The following is a 19,000-nucleotide window of genomic DNA, read 5'->3' as shown; positions in this document are numbered from 1 at the left end:
GACACGCCTGAGCACCCTCTAGAGGACACTTAAAAGGGTTTTCTACGGGATAGCCTTTGCTCCTTTAAGGTTAGGTCCTGCTGCGCCCTTTCCCTCGCCATCCTGTCAAAACTGTAGCGTGGAAAAAAACCCCAGTGACCTGTTAACGTCGACCCCGGGCTCCCCGGGGCGCTGGGTTTCCCTGCGGGTGCTGCCACGGTGCTGCCGGGGGCACCCGGGCGCCGAATCGGACTTTCTCTGGTGGGTATACGAGTCCGACGGGGGCACGGCCGTCTCACGTACAGATCTGCCGTCTTCTGGATGGGTTTCCCTGTGCGTACGGCACCGAAATGTCGCTTTCATTAAAAGGAAAGAGGCGGCTCGGGCCGTGGCAGTCGAGCGGGCAGCTCCGCCGCCTGCGGCAGCGCCGGGCCGGCTCCGGCTCCCCGGGCGGAGGAGGAGGAGGAGGAGCCGGCGGCTGCCGGCGGGGAAGGGGCGGCAGGTTTGGGATGAGGCGGGAGGAGGAGGAGGAGCTGGAGCGGCAGGAAGGGTGTTTCCCTGCGCAGCTCCCGGTTGAAGTGACTCAGACAGGAAACTCCCCGCCAGGCGCGGCCCAGGAGCGGAGCCGCCGGGCCGACGCGACTCTCGGCGGCGGCGGCGGACGACGGGCCGGGCCGGACCGGACCGAGCCGAGCGGAGCCCCCGGGCGGGCGGGCGGACAGACAGACAGACGGGCCCCTCCCGCCGCCGGGCAGCGCCGTTCCCGGGAGCCGGCGGCGAGCGGGTGAGCAGCGCTTCCCCGGGCCCGGGAGCGGCCTGCCCGCGGGGTGGGGGCCGTCCCGCCGCCGGGTCGCCTGCGGCTTCGCCCCCCTCCCCCATTTATAAAGGCTTTCCCTGAGGTACCGTACGGTTCCGCGCCCCTCTCGGTAGTGACCGCGAGCCCGATACCCTTATTTTGGACCTATTTGTTCCCCCTGCTCTGTTTTCGGTGCCCCCCCCCCCGGGGCTGACCCCCTCCCAGCAGGCTGCGGCCCGCCGAGCTGCGGGGCCGGGGCCGGGCCCGCCCCGCCGCGGGGGCGCGGGGCCTCCCCGGGGCTGCCGCGGGGGCTCCCGCTGCTCGGGCGGAGACGGGCCCTGGGGTGTCCGGGCGTCGCCTCGGAGGCGCTGCCCTGGCGGGGCGAAGGGAAGGGAAGGGAAGGGCCGTGCGGCGGCTCGGCTGTCGGCAACGGGCAGGTGGCCCTTCCTCCGCCCTCCGGCGGCCCTTCTTCCCTCAGGTGGCCCTTCCTCCGCCCTCCGGCGGCCCTTCTTCCCTCAGGCGGGCCTCGCCAGTGGGCGAAGCCTCGGGGGAAGCTACCTAAAAGCCAATTTTAGTCTCTTCTTCGGGGTGCGGGGTCTGAATTGCGCTGCTCTCACGTGTAGCCTGTGTGTCTGCAACGCAGGGGTGGTCGGAGTTCTGCTTCCTAGGCTGTCCGGGAGGGGATTAGGTGGGGAAAAATAAAAGTAAAAAGCCCTATGCAAGTTCGTCCTGCTCTTCAGATAAAGGAGATGGTCTAGCGTCCGTCTGAGGACATAGAGTACCTTCCCCTTCAGGAAGCAGAGTCTGATCCAGTTAAAATAACTGTGCTGTAGTGAGAGCAGTAATGTAAGCACAAAACTCCCCAGATGGATGGTCTGGTACCCCGTCCCTCTCCTACCTGTCTCTGATGAGCAAAGAGATGCAGACAGACATGCACTTCATCTGTGTGAGTATTCCTGTAGTTCGATTTGCAGAGTTGCTGACGTCTTTGCCCTTCAGTAGGCTCTCTTTGCCTTGATTTTTATTCCTGCGCCGTTTGATGACAGGTTTGAGTAGCATTTAGGCATGTAAATGGTTGTTTGTGCCAGGGAGGCTGTTAGGAAGAAGTTGTCTTTGTGGGATGCAGCCAGTCTGCCTGAAGTGGTGGCTGGAGAGCGCACATTGGAGGGGGTGGAAAGCTGTCTGGAGGAGTTGCTTCTTAATTAGAAGATCAGACCACGCTTTGCTGTAAACTGTGGGAAATGGAGAGCTTAGGCTAATGAGCAACTCCAGTACTTATTGCATTCCAGTTACTTATTTGCCGTAACTTTATTACAGTAAACTTACTGAACACGTACACATGCAGTGTTGCTGGTTAGTGTGTTTTTCAAAGTGGGACTTCTAATAATACTATAATGTAATTCTGTGATCTCTGGATTATGTTTATATTAATTGCACTTACAGAAACAGTTTTAAGCTCAAACCGAGTATCTCTGAGATAGGACTAGCAATTCATTTTCTAGCTTACTTATGTGTTCTGGTCCATGGCTTTATTTAAGTCCTACTTTTACCTTTTGAAAACTCTTTTTTTTTTTTTTTTTTTTTTGCATTTGTAAACACGGAGTTTCTCCTGATCTAATGTAAAAGGCTCTTTAAGCATTCCCAGACAACTGGTCTGTGAAGTCTGGCTGGTGTAGGCAGCCAGTTTCTCCGTAGCTGCCAGGAATGAGGAGGAGGAATTTGGAAGCAGCCTGTACAGCACTGGGGTACAGCAGGAAGGCTTAGTCCTGATATTGTCAAAGCTTGCTTGGCTTGCCCTCTAAGAAATGTATAGTAGTCTTTCTCTGCAGCAGCTTAGAATTTTTTTTTTTTTAATTTTTATATATTTTTTAGTAAAGGACGGTGAGATTGAAGGAATATCTCAATTGTACTTTGTGGTTTTCGGATTGCTACACCTAATTTAATTATTTATTTCTTTAGAGAATAAACCTCTTGGAATCTTAAAAATATACCCACCTCACCCCCCAAACTGCCCTACTGAAGATGAGTAAGACTTCATGCATTTTATTTACAGACCTTGGGTTTGGTCGATTCCTGTTGAGGGTCCTAATGAGAAGAGTGGAGTGGTGTTTGAAATGTGTTCAGCAGTATTAACATAAAACTGATTCTCACTTAATAGGTATCACAATACTTAAACCTAAGTGGAGCTGAATTACATAAGTTGTTTAATTAAAAAAAAAAAAAATCTACATTCTAAGAAAGGGAACGTTCCACAAACAGTCCAGACTTTTGAATTCTTAACTTCTGAATGTATGACTTAAAAAAAAAACCTGGTAGTCCTTTAGTGATGTACCTGTAATATCTAAAGCGTTCATTAACAAAATTCTTGTTTCTTCAGTTTACCTTGGGTGGAAATCAGCCCCTGGGCTCGAACCCATAAGTCGTCTTAATCCATTACACAGATTTTAAAGTGTAATTAAATAATTAACAGCTATCTGTTCCAGCTGCATGTTTTGTGTTAGAAGTTTGTCCGATATACTCCTTAGATTTTGGTTAGTGCTTTGTTTATTCATTCTGCGAGAGAGGTGTTTTGGAAGGTGGCTTGTTCCTGAGGGTAGGTTTCACAATCTCATCATAAGTCTCTTCTCAGAATCATCTGATTTTTGTTTTTAATTTTGTTTCTCAAAGATTTCCAAGATATTTAGGCTGAGGTGGAAGCTTCAGGGTAGTTGGGTTTGAGCTGCAAAGTTGGAACAAAAAGATGGAAAAAAAAATCCCCACAAAGCTCATTTTCTTGGATTCAGTTTTATTCACCCTTTGGCCTGAAAGCTGCTGGAATTGCTTGCAATGGTGTGCAAGAGAAAATTAATTTTAGTATAATTTCCACATGTATTTATGTGCGCATCAAGATGATTTCATTTTACAGCTGTTGCTCTACATTCTCGGGGCAAGTTCTTCATGTGGTTCCTTTGCTATACCAACAAGTAAAGTAAACTTTAATGTAGGGCGGTGTGTTATACTATAGTGAATCAGAAGTCGGCCATATGATTGACTTCACTTCTCTTGAAACAGTGACAGTGCAAGTTTCTGAATTTTTATTGTTTATATGTTTTTAAATAGCTGTAGTTACTATGACAAGCCCCAACTTAATAAGCAATTATTCTTGAACCAAATTAAGTGCCTGTTTACCTAGGGATGCTGCAGGAGCTTGACACAACCCAAGCATGAATGGGTGGTGAAGTGGTTCGGGTGGATCCATCCATGCACTTGGGAATGTGATTCATTTAAACAGTCCTCAGCTTCCATGTGGACGTGCTCTCAGTTAAGTCACACAGAGAGGGAGTAGTAAATATAACAGATTTGGAAACTAGGGATAGTTAGAACATATACCTTGTTACAAATGGCCTCTGACAGACCTTATTCTTGCAGGGCATTTTGTTAGTTTTTGGCTACATTGTTATTTGAATACATAACAAATGAAAACCACCTATATTTATCCTTTTTTTTGTGTGTATGTGTGCAGATCTGACGCGGTAATATGAAAGAAGGACGTTTCAACATTGTGAAATATGATTGTATACCTACAAAAACTTACTGAGAACTTAGTAATGGTACTTATATTTTAAGCTACAGACATTAGTTTAGGATTCTTCTTTGCTATACATCTGCCTTTAGAAGCTGACGTTTGTAGGTCTCGGGTACGCTTTGCTGTGTAATACTGATAAGTGAGAGTGTGTATTGATTTGCTTGGTTTAAGTGTAATTCCATTAATCCACATCACCTGCCTTTCTAGTGGTAAAATTAATGTATGATGCATTGATGAGACTTGCTACAGGAAGGTAGAGGGTGCAAAATAGCAGATAATCTTTCTATCTCTTGGCACCAAAATGTTGTAACTCATATTTTGGGTAGCTCCTTATCTCTGGTAAACACATTGGCAAAAAACCTCTGAAGCTTGTTTTCTTCATAGGACTGAAAAGATTTTCTCTGTGTCAATATGTACTGTTTGTTCTCTACCTCTATTATGTCTACAAATTCATAAATGTGTGTGTTGTGGAAAAAATCCTGTCTTCAAACAGTTCAGTGTTTTGGGGAAAAAACTGGCAGTCTTGGACTTCTAACTGTAAAAAGTAGGGTTGTGGTAAAGGTGGGTGTGGTAGAAAAAATTGTCACGCGCTTGCCACCTCAGTAGAAACCCTGCTCCCCTCAGGCTGACCGTCAGCAGGACAGCAAGTGAATTTATAGCTGTGTAACCTTTCTAGAGAAACTGTTGTGGGAGAGGTGATTTAAGGTGGTGGGCGGCAGAGTTGAGGTCAGATCTGGCTGGGGGTGGTGGGGAGGGAGCCCAGCTCCCCACGCCTTCCCGGTTGGGAGGTGGATGTCCCTGCTCCCGGGGAGAGCTAGGAGCAGCACTTGTGCCCTGCTGCCATATCCCTTCCCCACATCTTCTGTAGCTGTTTCATTCTGCCAGACCTCTGCTTCTGCTGGCAGGGACCCAGTGGGCCATCGATCTCATGGCCTGGTGAGGCGCTGAGCTCAGGGAGGGCTCTCGAGGTGGAAATCCCTTTGTAGCTAAATGAGCAGCTTGCTGGGCACTCCCTGTGTGGAACTTACCCAGCTGTGGCCTGCCAGGTGTGGATTTGCAGCTCTCCGAGTCGTGCCGTGAGGTCCCCGTCAAACACTTGTCGGTAACCAGAGAGAAGTAAAGGTGAACGTGGTGGTACAAGGAGCTTTTGGAGGTGCTTACTTTATGCACTACAGGTATACAGGAGATTTGTTTCCAGGGTTTAGATGAAAATATGGTAGTGCTGTTTGTCACTTTAAAATGCTTTAATTCTGATAGGGACATGAACACTTTGTTGGCAGGAAATAAAAATGCTATAGACCTGAACTTGATTTATAGTCTTCTTTCAGTATAGCTCTGATTATTTTAAGTGGGTTCACTGACATATATTAAATCAATAAGGAGAGTACACTGAATTATAGATTCTGAATGTAAAGTTCAAGTGAACTGTTGTGGCACATTTCTCAAGATAGATGTGGATGCTTCTCAGGTGATATCAGAAGTAAAGCTTTTGATGAATTTTCACTGAAACTGCATATTTTCATGTATTGTATAAAAATGAATGTTACAGATGATGAGCTCTTTTAGAGGAAAAAGAAAGCTTAAGGAACTAGAAGCTATTTGGTAATTTCTGTTTTTTCCTCCACCCTGTCCTGCAGTATTTCCTTAATTTTTTAAGAGAACTATTAAATTATGACTTGCTTTTTGTCTGATTCTCCCCCTCCTCCCTGAAATGCACAGTGGTACACTTTTTTTAACAGCTTCTGAAGCCTGTTTTTTTAAAATACTGTAATTTTGCAAATTGTACTGTATTGGATATTTAGTAAAAAGCTACTTTTAGGCATGAATAATACAAATTTGCCTAAAGTATCTTCCAACTTATTTTTCAGATAAAGCAGTGTAATTTTTTTTTTGCTTAAATGAAAGTTGAGAGAGTTGTATTGCTGATTTACTAAGTACTTACAGGTAGAGGGAAGGAGTGGGAATGACAGCACGCAGCCTCTGTTTTAAAGAGTCATTGTTACTGAAGCCTTTGTTCACTCATTAAAATAAGGCAGGGCCGAAGCCAGAGCTTCAGCTGCACGTTTGCACTGAAAAAACCCGCTGGATATAATTAATGCCTGTCATGTCATCGGGGGGCATATGCTGTAAGACAGAGCTGGATGCGTCATGCAAAGGCGCTGCAGAAGGGAGTCTTGGGGGGCTGCCCCTCCCTGGGCAGCTGTCCCCAGCAGTGCTGCGGTCCCCGCAGGCAGGGGCTGCTGCCGGGTGGGCTCCACCAAGAAGCGGTAAGGCTGACCCTGGAGCAACCGTGTCTGGAACTGGGCTCAGGAAGAGAGTGCTATACTCCCCTCCCCTGAGAAAACAATGTTTTCTTCTTTATTTCTCCCCAGTCTTGTGAAATGAAAGTACAGTTCAAGAACTCACGTGCCTAAATTAACAGTTTGTCTAAGGCTGAGGGGTTGTGTTGTTGCTTAGATTGAAATCTGAAGACTCCAGACTTGTCTTTCTCTCGATCTTTGTGGCTCCTCTCCCTCACCTGTAACATGACAGACTGGTGCTCAGCCCACCATCCACTGCTCCTTTCAGCATATGCACACAGGTGTGCCCTTTTCGATTAAACTAAGAGCAGTCCCTCCACAAAGGACAACCAACCAAACCCGTGGTGAATAGGCATGAGCATGAGCAATCTGTGATGGTAGTCCTTCTGCAAGATGAAAGGTGTTGTGTCTGAGCAAGACCAGGCTAACTCCATGTGCACATGCTACCTCCTCTCTGGGGTGGTTATTGCTCTTGCTGCTTCCTTCCTCGTTCTTGCAGAATCCTTCCACCGGGAATCTTATCTTTGCTAAGAAATGAGAGAGCTTTTCGCAACTGCTGAACATGCCATAAGCACTGTGCTTTAGTGCTTACCTTCTGTGCTAAGCTTTATTCTTGCCCAAAGCAATGCTGTTCAGTATTGCTTCCTAACACACCCATGCAGCAGCAGGAAGAATTAGAAACAGAAGCATGGAAGAAATGCGCATTGAGGACAGCTGCAGGAGATAACAGCAGCAGCACAGCAAAATGGCCAAAGCAGCAAAACAAGAAGATTAAACAACAGCAGAGGGGAGGAGTGAACTGAGGAAAAGTGTGAAAGGAGTGAGAGGAAAAGAACATGAAAAAGAGAAGGGGAGTGAGTGAGTCAAGAAGCAATAAGAACTGAAGTTGAAGGACAAGCAAAGTGTTGCAGCTGGTGCAACTCGAAGATATAATATCAGGGGGTAGTAATGGGGTGAGACAAATGTAGCAAACAGATCTCAGCACACCTAACCTAGAATGAGACAACAGTTAAATCTTTAACTTCATTCCAGCCTGAAGTGAGGCCAAATATTGCAGAAGAGTTTTTATTATGTACATAAGTTTAAGATTAATACGTTTTTCCCATGTTCACTTGGAACTAACTCAGCTCTGTAAGAGTTAATTAGTAAATCAGCACAAACCCCCTCAGCCATCTAGCCTCACCAATAGCAGTTTTTAAATTTTATATTGGCAACTTAGATCTTGGGCTTCAGGCTTAGGTACACAGATAAAACAAACCAAGCAAAACCCCTCTGTGAATTCTTGTAGCACAAGTGCCATTGCAGAGGGGGTTGCATGCTGCAGACCAAGCTGCAGTGACAGGTCTTCCCTCCTTGCTTGCATGCATGGGATGCCTTTGGAGCAAACTTTACAGGGTAAGGCTTCTCCCATATCATCATAATGGATTCTCAAATAAAACGAGTGGGGATGAGCAGAATCAGTTTCCCATTTTGAAAGCGTGTGCACCACGCTGCACTTGAGATCCATGCATGGGGATAGCATATGACCTTATGTTTTATCATCAGGAAGTTGCATCTCTCCTCCAAAGCTTCAAGGTGTGGAATGGTACTGCAGGTGCATAGTACTAGCCAGGCTGCCTATCAGAATACCTGATGATTACTTGCTGCGTTGTCCACTGCAGGTGCTGCTGCTGTAAAATTAGTATGTGCTCATCCATGTGCTACTGCTGGCTGCTAACACTGCAGGAAAAGATAAACCCTGTGCTGACTTGCTAGCAAGAATATGGTGACTCCAGCCTTGTGCTATGATATGGGAGTGCTAGGGTTACAGGATGTTCTCTAATTGTGGAAGACTTTTCTTACTGATGTTTTAGAAGGGAGTAGCTAGTAGACCTGCACCTGGTGCCAGGCATCAAGAAAGGTGATTCTGACCTACCTTGGCTCACCAGTCTTGATGTAGGCTTTGTCCAAAGAGCCTGAGAGTTCCCATTCATAACCTGTTGTGATGATAGTAGAATGTCAGGCCTTCCTGTCATTGGAAATGTGCTTGAATTCGTCCAGGACATTGGAAGAGAATGCCTATAGTTACTTGACAAGCATGACCGATTGTCATCTGAGTGCTGGTGGTCAGTGTGTCAGCGAGCCATTTCAGCTACATGACAGCATCATTAGCAGCAGTGTCCTCCTGACCTTCATTATCTTGTGGGAGGGAGGGAGGAAGGGACAGTACAGAGTCATGAAAGCATGGCTTTTAGGTTGCATTAGTGGTGCTGCTGTTGCTTACTGAAGTAGCTGATACTGCACAGAATTTGGTTTTCGAGGTGATAAAACAGGTGTATCACTGAATGCTTGAAGCTTGGTTGCATAGTTATAGCATAGGTATTGCTTGTGTAAAGAGATGGGGATTGCTTGTTGTGATGTTTCCCTGCAGGAGACAGGAACTGGACAGGTAGCAATGTAGGCTACCTTAATGAAGAAGGTTGCGTGAAAAATTCACACGTGACTGAACACAAAGAGCTTTTAGTTTGGGAAGTTCAGATTTTCTAAAAAAAAAATAAATATATATATATATATAATTTCTGTGCTTTAGCCTTACATTTTCCCCCAAATCTGTGGCTGCTCTTGGAAGCCTGCTTCCCCCCCTGCACCCCTCCAATGGCAGGGCAAAGCAGTTAATATAAGCCACACCGCCCTGTAGGAGTCTAATACTAAATTAATTGTTTCCATTATGTGGCCATTCTTCTGGGACTTGCTATGGTGCTGGGATGGGATAATTCAGTGCTGGAACTTTTGTTTTCTCTTTTACACCTCTTGAGCCTTTTTTTATTCCAATCACAGATGTATTTTTGAAAGCTTAACAGTATGTCAAATCTGTTGCACAAAAGACTGTCAGCTGCTGTTTGCTTTCTCTTCTGTCTTTCACTTTAATCAGGCAGGCCAGTAAATGATGTGAAAGGCATTTTTCTTTGCTCCTTCAGCTTATGCAAATGTGTTGCTTAGGAACGAAGAGGAGCTCCAGTCCCGAAAGGAACATCTTACACTGATCCCCTTGGCAAAAAGGCGGATTGTGCCGACCAGAGTGCAGAAAAAGAGCATTCAAACGGAGAAGATCCAGCACATTGCTGTTCTCTGAAGTACTTTAGTTATCAGTCTGTTAAAATGTTTTCTGCTCAGTCTGAATTCATAGGTATGCAGTTGAATAGCTAAGGCTTTTGAAGTTTAATTAAAATAGAACTAAAAGGGAATTTTTGAGAGACATCTTGGAGGCTTGAAAGAAAAGTGAATATTATAGTAATCACTGTGCTGTTCTTGGAAGAGAAAATCCATTCCTTTTGTTAGCTCTTCCCTTCACAAGGGCTTTTTGTGATCAGGGTCTCAGAGTTTAACCAGAGTAGGAACATTACACAGAATACTGAATCAAATTTTCTTCATAGAAAAATGATTTAATTGATTTTCTGCAAGCCAGTAACATAGAAGAATGACACAGTGGAACAGAAGAAACCTGAAAATGTTGTGTTGCTATAGGAATAAAACTTGAACTTCTGCTGCTGTGCAGACCAAGCCTATTCCTGGGGGAATGTTGTCATTAGTTCCCATGGAGTTCAGTGAGATTGGTCCTATAGACCCTGGTTCAGCAGGCCGTTCAATCATCTTTTTAAATTTATCTCTGTTTTAATTTCTTTCCTTCTGTGCATGGACTGTGGGATGCCTTTGTTCCTCCTTTTTGAAGGATACGCTTCTTTTCTCCCTCTTTAACTGTTGTACATAGGATTTTCCTGATTTTCATCATGGTATTCTGTCCTGTAAAGTAGGGTAAGCTTTGCCTTATTTATTTATTTATATATTTATTTATTTGTGCATGTTTTAAAAAGTCAAAACAACTCATGTGGATACATATTTCAATTCATGGTTTGCATGGCAATTTTAATCTTCAGTATCCATGCCAGGCTTGAGATTTTGTTTTAATTTAAGATTCAAAGATGCTTTTGCAGGCTTAGGAAAGAAGAGAGGCGATGTCAAAGGAAGTGCTGTTTAAAGTGCAGACAGACTTCCTCTTTACCTTATTTTGAGCCTGGGAACATGTACAAGCACTTGGAGGTCAAATGTGTCTGTTTAAAAGCAAAATGAAAAAATGTGTCCAGTGAACTGCAAAAAGGCATGGGGGCAACCCTTTCCAACACCTGTTTTCAGTCAAATGAAACGGTGTTCTCATCTGCAAAGTCATAAAATATTCTGTAATCCAGCAATTTTTTGTTAGTCATTTAAACTCCACTTTAATTATCTTACTCTTTGGCATGATCTTTCTCCATTTTTTTGGATATGAAATAATTTTTTCCACTTACAAATTCCAGTGTTTTGAGATCTTTTTGTGTTATGTAGAGCATGGTCTTACCAAAGCCAATTCCCTGAACATCCCCAAACACTTCTGCTTCCTTGGGCTGTATTCTCACACTAATATTTTCATGTGTTTTATTGGTGTTGGATGTACACTAGTTTCAAGAGTTACATGGTACAGGGTGCAACTGTGGCCCGTTCTGTGCAGCAGAGGTGGGCTGTGCTGCAGCATCTCTTCTTGCCCCACTTGTGCAACTGCACTAGCACATTGCTGAACATACTGTGGTAACTTCTCCCGCAGTGGAGAGAGAGAAAGAAACTGTGCTCGAGCGGGTCAGGCTTTGCTGATCCCAGCTCAGAGCGTGGCGTGTGGCCCCTGGCTGCCAGCTGCAGCCCAGAACTGCTGATCCAGCCTTTTGTGACCAGGGGCCCCAACCTCTCCTCTTGAGCAGTGGGAACTTGTCCGGCAGTTATGGTGGCCATAGGATATGTTTTTCCTAAACTGTTTCAGGCTGTTTGAAGTGTAACTGTCTGCATTTTAAGTGGTTCCACGCTTCTTTTAAACTTCAGGTTTTCTTGGAGCTTGTGGTTAAATGACTGAAAATATAAGCTTTGGAGAATTTCTTAATTTTGTTTTTTGGGATGTGTATTTAAGATACTGGTGTCAGAGAATGGTAAAGTAAATGAGTCCCTGTGATTTGACCCATAGGGTTTGTAAAAATGAAGAATTTATGATAATTTCAGTGCTTAGCCCTCTCTTTTGCACCTGAATGGTGACTTTGTTTTATGCTTTCTTCCTGGAAAAGCACTTGCACTCTTGTGTTTCCCTGTGCCCTGTTGCTTTTCATTAATTACCATGGGAGGTTAGCCAGCGTGGCTGCTTCTCTGACTCTTCTCACCCTGAGATTCAGCATGGCTTAACTCTTTGCCCATTTAGCTCTTCCCGCCTGCCTGGCCGAGTGCGGCTGGAGGTGGTGGGGTGTGTGTTTAGGGCAGGGAGGGAGGGGGTCCGTCAAGAGAAAAAGCAGCAGTAGGTGGGCTGCTCTGAAGAGGATAGGACCTCAGGAGGGGTTTGCTCTGCTGTCGCTGCTATGGGGACAGCCCTAGGCAGCTGGCGGTTCCTTCAGGAGCAGATGGGACGTGCCTCGTTTTTCAGCACCCATTTTCAGAGTCCATCCAAAAAGTGGGATGAACGAGTGGAGGAAAGTAATCTCATCCACCACTTTTTCATCTACCACTACTAGCTTACTGCGGCCCTTCATGCCAGGGCAGCTTGAGGACCCAACTGAACCCAGCTGAGCAAAGACACTTGTTTTACTCTCAGACTGCTGGGGACATTCTGGTAATTCAGCTGAAGTTAAGCTGAAAAAAACGCAGATCCTTTATGTTGTCTCTTTCATACTTCTTTTTTTTTAAATTGGAGGTTAATGGTAAAAGGAAATCATCTTCCATGAGCAGCTGAGCTTTTGCCTAAATGAGATGAGCCTTTGCTCACCTCATCAGCTTGAGTGCCCCGAGCAATAATGTTGGCTGCTGTGCCTCCATGGGTGGTATCAGTGCTGGGGAGGGGTTCCCTCTCCATGCATTGCCTGCTCACTCCTCAGATCTTTCACTTGCCGTGCTATCAGCTAAACCCTCCTTTTGTTTTCATGGAAGTTTACCTTCCAGGGCACGAGATGAGCATGTGATAGCGATAGACCCAGTTATGTCCATCGCCTGATCTTTCCGGTATGCAGCAGTATGGCAAAAGGTGTGCTGTAAGGAGCTGACAGCAAAAAACACCTGGAAATTGTCACTGCGTCCAGATCATTACCTGCTGCAATCCACCATGTTTCATGCGGGAAGACTGCTGGCTTACCACTTGGGCGGTTGTGTGAAGATAAATCCTTAAAAATTTCAAGGTGAGGGTGCTCAGGTGTTCCTAAGGTACCAAATCTTTGAGTGATGCAAAGTAAAAAAAACACCTGTCATCTATGGGAGTTAGGTTTTAATTATTTTTGTTTATTTGAGGGAAGTTTAATGTTGTTACTCCTTTTTCCAAAAAGGAGAGCAAGGATTGACACAAAGTGAATGCCTCTGTGTAATAGTTCAAATTAGTGTCTTCTGAAGAAAAGTTGCTCTTACTGTAGCTTGATACTCTATAGTTTGGTTTTTTTTAACCAAAGGGCTGACTTATACTATTTATCTGTTATCTGTGGGAATGGTCACTTGAAAATCTTAGTCCAGGGGATAATGCCAGTTTGCAATTAATTTAAATGGCATATGTGCTTTCACCTCTCCAAGGAGTTACTTCCCATTCTTTCCCTCTATATTTTCAGGATACTCAATATACTTTTTGTTTTTTTAAAATGTTTTGTGATGACATGATACCAGCCTCATCATCTCCTCTGATCTCATCTAACACAGCCATAGAATTTCATCTGATAATTTTTGTAGTGAAGGGCTTTATTTTTCATCTGTAAGTAGATATTGCTCAGACCAGTTATTTGAGGTTGAACTTTTTACGTTGGGAATCAATGTCTTTTTAAAGCTTAGCGGGATAGATTCTTAAGGCCATTAGAGGCCGTTCCTGGGGAAGTCTTGGCCAAATGATTGTGGCAGAGGCTAAAGAGGAACTGCGTGGTAATTTCTGTATTTATAACAAGTTCTCAAGAAACCTACGGTTACCTAAGTTCATTTGCTTTACCCGTATTTTTTTTTAACTTAATTACTAGCTACATCTGTTGAATTGTGTGTGCTGTTGCTTGACAAGTTTAAGAACTATCTCGTATCATCAAGCATCATTTTCCTGTTTTAACTATTTATAGACTGAGCACCGGAGTTGTCTTTTGATCTTCTCTTTGGTAAATAATCTGACCTGCTTTACTCTGTCACTGGAAGAAATTTTTAAAATTCAAAGGTTGTGTTTTTTGGTTTTTTTTGTTTTTTTTTTATAACTACTTAACTCCCTGGAATTTGGGGGAGTTTTTTTAACTTTGAGCTTGAGAGCTGAACAGTATGATAGCAGGCCTCTCTCACAGTGATTCTGAAGTTAATGCTCTCTACTCTCTGCTTTCTCAGACCTTACCTTTTGGTTTTTTTTATTATTTCTTCTGGTCACTTTTCTATTTTTTTGTCCAAAAGACTTTTCCCCATGATTTGCTCCTGTTCATATTTTTTTTCCAAATAATCTGACGCCTGAGGGGGCCTAAAGGAGAAAGGTTGAGATACACATGCTTGGCATTTTCTGACATGCTTGGAATTAAAAATGTAGACCTTTTGCAAAGACTTCAACATTATTCTGTAAGGATGGTGATGTGGAAATGGTGTCTTTATTAGGATTGACACTCATCTTCTCTAAATACCAGAGCAATGTTGTGTGCAGGTCACTGCATACCATGCAGTTGCATGGCTGTGAATAACAGTACAGAATTATGACTTTTAAAAAAGACTGGTGAATCTTTTGTCTGAATATGTTTCAGAAATAAGCCAGCTCTGAAGTTAAATCAAAATGTAAACAATGCTAAAGTGACTTCAAGGTCTGGTGCCTTTTTTTGTTTTGTTTTTCTTGTGGACAAAAACCGACACAGGCAGCTCAGTAAGCTTCTCTGCAGCACAAGCTTTTCTGAGCAGGTCAGGCCCAGCCAGTGCTCATCTCCTTCAAGACTGAAGAAAAAGAAGAATATCTTAATTTAAGCTAGTCAGTGGCTTTGCACTAACTTACCCAGTTTCCCTAAAACCCCTGTGATTGACACCTCTGGTCCTTGGACACAGTGGGACTTGTCACTGTAAGGCTGAAACTTGTCTGTGCAGGAGACAAGGATTTTCTTGCTTTGAAATCCAGAAAAGGGAGCTGAAATCAGCACAGATGCTGCTGTTTCCTGCTTAGAAAGCTGGGTGTGCTCATGCGACACCAAAATTTAGCAAAACAGCTTGCTGGCATATGTGATTCTCTGTGTGATTATCTGATGTCAGATAATTAATGTTTTTTAATTAAGTTGTGTACGTCCAGGAAAATGTGTTCTTGGAGTGCATTTTGACTTTACTGCTATAATGATGGGTCATGATACAAAGATAACAAAAGAGAAAGAGGATTATTTCAGAAGTAATTCTTACATGTCTTCTACCTGAGAAAAAACCATCTGGAAAACCCCGGAAAAAGGTACAAAGCTGAAAACACATCATCACAGGAATTTAGTAAGAAAATAATTCTCACAGTTTGGGTAAGTTTACTAGTATAACTATAATTATCAGTATAACTACAGCGTTTTAATCTGTTCTCATTTAGGTAAACTCCTAATCAGACTGTGGCTTCTGAATTTCTTCAGTCAGTCTTTGAAGTTTCTTATGTTCTCTGCCAAAAGGGAGACTGTTAAAATGTTAGTGCTCCTGCCCAGTAATTTCACCTGTAACAACTCATAGTGACTGACTCTTAAGGAGGCAAATCTATCCAATTTTGTGTCTTGGGAATTTTAGTTTTCTGAAATTAATTTTTCTGAGACATAGTGGGGGAAAAAATTCTGGTTTTGCCAGCCCTCCATCGCTGTACATTAGAAATAGCCTTTGTCTTCTGGAGCTGTTTTATTAACAACATCAGCGAAAAAGAAAGGGGAAAAAACCCGAACTTCAAGGAAATCTTTTCTGTCCTTGTCCCAGGGCTTCCGCATCAGGTGAGGAGGTGGCAAGGACCGTGCGGTGGTGTCACCTGGCTGTGGGAGGTTGTCTCCTGGTTCACACGGCGTGAGTGTGGCGGAGCTCTGGCTGTCCCCACACCACTGCTGTTGTCAAACCTCTGCTGCTCGCTTCTCGGGGGCTGAGGGGAAGCGCAAATCATGCCCTCCCAACGTTTGCAAACGTGCCAAAGCTCGGCAGGAAGGAGCTGCTTCCTCTCTCATGTCTTGCTAGGTACCAGAGTAAAAAGCTGAACAGGAACATTGAACTTGGCCAATGAAACACCAGGCATGGATACCTTTACCCTTTGGCAAAATTACAAACCAGAGCTGTCAGCGAGTGACCTTAAAGAGGGCGGCTTTTGTAACAGTCTGCACCCGATTACTTATGTTTTCCTGGTTCAAAAAATGCTGATCTGTCTTTGGGAAATCATGCCGAAGGGCTTGGAAAAATGTGCCTTCCCGTATTCCTCTTCACAGCCCAGAGGGCAGCAGGAAGCTTTTGTTTCTGAGCTTGTGCCTCTGGCCTGCTAACGGGGTTTCCCAGACATGTGCTATTAAATAGATGGCAGTGTGAGATGGGAGATTGGTTTTGCTTATGCTTTGGTTTCTATTTTTAAATTATTTTCCCAGTATTAAAAAAAAAATCCAGATAGTCTAATGTCTAATAGTCTGAACATAGAAAGCTGATGCTGGAGGATAACCCCTGTGCAATTGTAAATACTGAGGCCAAAAGTGTGCAGGCATGCTTTCTGAAATAGCACGTATGGGGATTAAGAGCCATATCTTCAGAATATTTCCTTGTAGTGCTGAGGAAATGGAAGTCAGCAGCCTGGCTTTTATGAATGCCTGGCTTTCTCCTGCAGCAGGGACCTGAGTCATCAACGGACCATGTTTTGGGAGGAGAAGGAAGATGTGTGCATTGGGGAGAGGGTGTTGATACTTTTCTTGCACTCAATGACAGCTCCCCTTTACGTGGATAAGAGCAGTAATTTTTGGTGTAGAATGGGCAGCCATTTTTCACCATGGTTTTTGGAGCACAGGTAGAGCAGTTTTTTGTAGCAGACCCCTGTTGTGCTTGCTTGGAGCCTGCGGTTTGTGGCTGTTTGCCTGTCCTGTGGTGCAGCGGAGGAGAGGGCCATGGGCCCATTGGTCGGAGCACCATCTCGGAGCAGCTGCACGGCCAGGGGTTTCTGCTTTGATAGAGAGGCTGAGAGGAGGAAGAGTTTCAAGCTGGAAGGAGTCTTTCAGTTAAACTAACCTATGTGAAGTGTTGCATTGTTTTCTTTTTTAGCTAAAGCTTGATCTAGAGGTACTCAGACCAAAAATGAAAATACTGTTTATTTGAAATGCTCCGACTTCTTGGCAACTCTCTTCCATTTCCTCTAGGGTAAAACTGTTGACAGTCTGACCTCCTCACAGGACTTTTGCCTAGACGTGGAATTTTTTTGGCGTTTGTTTATTTATCAAAGGGAGGACGCTGTGGCTTTTGCCGGTCTCTAATTTGAGAATAACTGTGGTTCTTGTAAAGGAGCTTGAGCTGGGTGTAGGTAGGTGTTGGGCAAGCATCCTGGTGCAGGTCTGCCAGCCAGCACTCCTGTCAGTCCAGTCGTTCCTCGTTTTTTGGCAGGGATCACAAATTGCACAATATAGGCATTGGTTTATTTATTTATCTTAACAAAAACTCATACGCTCAGGCTTGAAGCGAGGTTGGGGCTGGGGTTTCAAGAAGCAGAAGGCCTGTGGACCTTTCTGATGGTGCTTGTTTAAAGTTGTCGGCAAGCTCTCTCTGTACGTGGTGCGTTAGCTTTGTGGCGATGGCTTGGGACGCAGGGTTGGTCTCTGAAGGAAGATAGGTAATCACTTCTGGCTGCTTCCTTCCCTTTGCTTTGGCTTTTGGTTTTTTGGTTATTCTTTTTTTTGTCAGCTGAGCCTTTCCTTGGAGGTAAAGCTGTTGTTTCTGTGGGGCTTTCCACAGGAAACCATAATTAGGTAAGAGAAAGTGAGGAGGTTTTTCTGCCAGGCCACTAAAAGTGCAGCAAGTGGGGGGATTGCCAACCCATCCTGGCTCTCTCACGGTAAGCTTTCGGCAAATCTGTGGCGAGGTCTGCCTGTTCCCCCCTCCTGTGGGGATGGCGGGTCTCCACGGGGGTGACACGTGCCAGGCAGAGCCCTGTTCCTCCGGGGTGCAGGCGCTTGTGCTTCAGGGGATGTTCCTGTCCTCTTGGAGAGAGCCAAGGGCAGCCCTCAGACCCTTCATAGTAGGTGCATGGTTTTGCTCTTCTAAGTGGGGGGAAATAACCTGCAAAGCCCTATGGAATAAAAGAGACAGCTTGATTAGAGGTGTTATCTTAAAAATGAGGAATTCTTTACTCCACCTAGGAGGATGAGTAGATCATTATACAAAGTGGATGATTGAGTGGTTCCACCCTACACTTTCTTCCTAAAATTTCTTCTCGTAGTTGTTTTTGGTTCAAACCCCTATACAGTGGCAGCAGTTGAAGGTGTATGGAGATTGCTATGATCCTGAGGAGTTTTGTGCCTCTCTATCACTAACCACTCAAAGCAGATCTGGATGTCCTAGGACATGAAACACTGGAGGATGCTGGCACCTTTTGGCAGCCAGGTCTCCTGAAGGTGGACTGGTAGTATCTGTGCATAAGGGTTTGAAGACTTGTTGGCTCAAAACTGAAACCTTACAGCAAAGTTTTAGACCTCTGCTTGTTACAGGATTTTTCTGTGTTTATTGTAACTGAAGCAGACCATAGAATAACTTTCCTTCTAGCTTAACCAGAGAAGGGTACATAGTAGCCTTCCTTTCTTTACTGTTCATTAGAGGTCATCCTTTCCTCCATTTTGTGTGTATTTCTGGTGTGCGACCTTGGTGAAGAGAAACATTGCTCAACTCATAAAAGTAAGGAGGTGGGTGTTAGTCCTAAAAGTCTTTTTTAAACTTGTATACTAAAACCAGCTGGGTTTCAGTTTTGACTGTTTCCCTTCTGTTGTGGTTGAAGGGAAACTGCACATTTCCCACAGCGTGAGTAGTTCCCTGCTCTTCATACTACTCACTTGTTTTCTGTGTATATAATAATATATTAAAAGTTATACGTATGTGTGTATACATTTAAGTATGTATGTATTTTTTAACCAGGTGCAAAATGACTGCTCAAGTAACACTGGAGGATGCCTTGTCCAATGTGGATCTCTTGGAAGAATTACCATTGCCAGATCAGCAACCATGTATTGAACCGCCGCCATCATCTCTGCTTTACCAGGTGTGTTGTCATTGTAGGAAAAAGAGTTTTTCCATTTCCCATTGCTGTTAAGAAATAGAGTATGTGCATTTAAAAAAAAAAATGCAAAACCAAACCCAAAGCATGTTTATATTTGCAATACA

General features: G+C 44.3%; 1 protein-coding gene across 3 annotated transcripts in view; it reads left to right on the top strand.

Annotated features, from left to right (window-relative positions):
* The window catches only part of CYFIP1 (cytoplasmic FMR1 interacting protein 1), an 84,035-nt gene that overhangs the window by 2,655 nt on the left and 62,380 nt on the right, over positions 1 to 19,000 (top strand). The window contains exons 1-2 of one of the 3 annotated variants that reach the window (XM_075057400.1): positions 568 to 763; positions 18,755 to 18,878. In XM_075057400.1, coding sequence (XP_074913501.1) covers positions 18,762 to 18,878 — 117 coding nt within the window. In that variant the 5' untranslated portion in view covers positions 568 to 763; positions 18,755 to 18,761. Of the gene's footprint in view, positions 1 to 567; positions 764 to 857; positions 879 to 18,754; positions 18,879 to 19,000 lie in introns of those variants that run through there. The other 2 variants (XM_075057399.1, XM_075057398.1) reach the window with 2 other exon arrangements.

This window comes from Buteo buteo, chromosome 25 (genome assembly GCF_964188355.1).
Source record: "Buteo buteo chromosome 25, bButBut1.hap1.1, whole genome shotgun sequence".
NCBI lineage: Eukaryota > Metazoa > Chordata > Aves > Accipitriformes > Accipitridae > Buteo > Buteo buteo.
The sequence above is the reverse complement of the archived record's forward strand: the minus strand, read 5'-3'. Positions and strand labels throughout refer to the sequence as shown.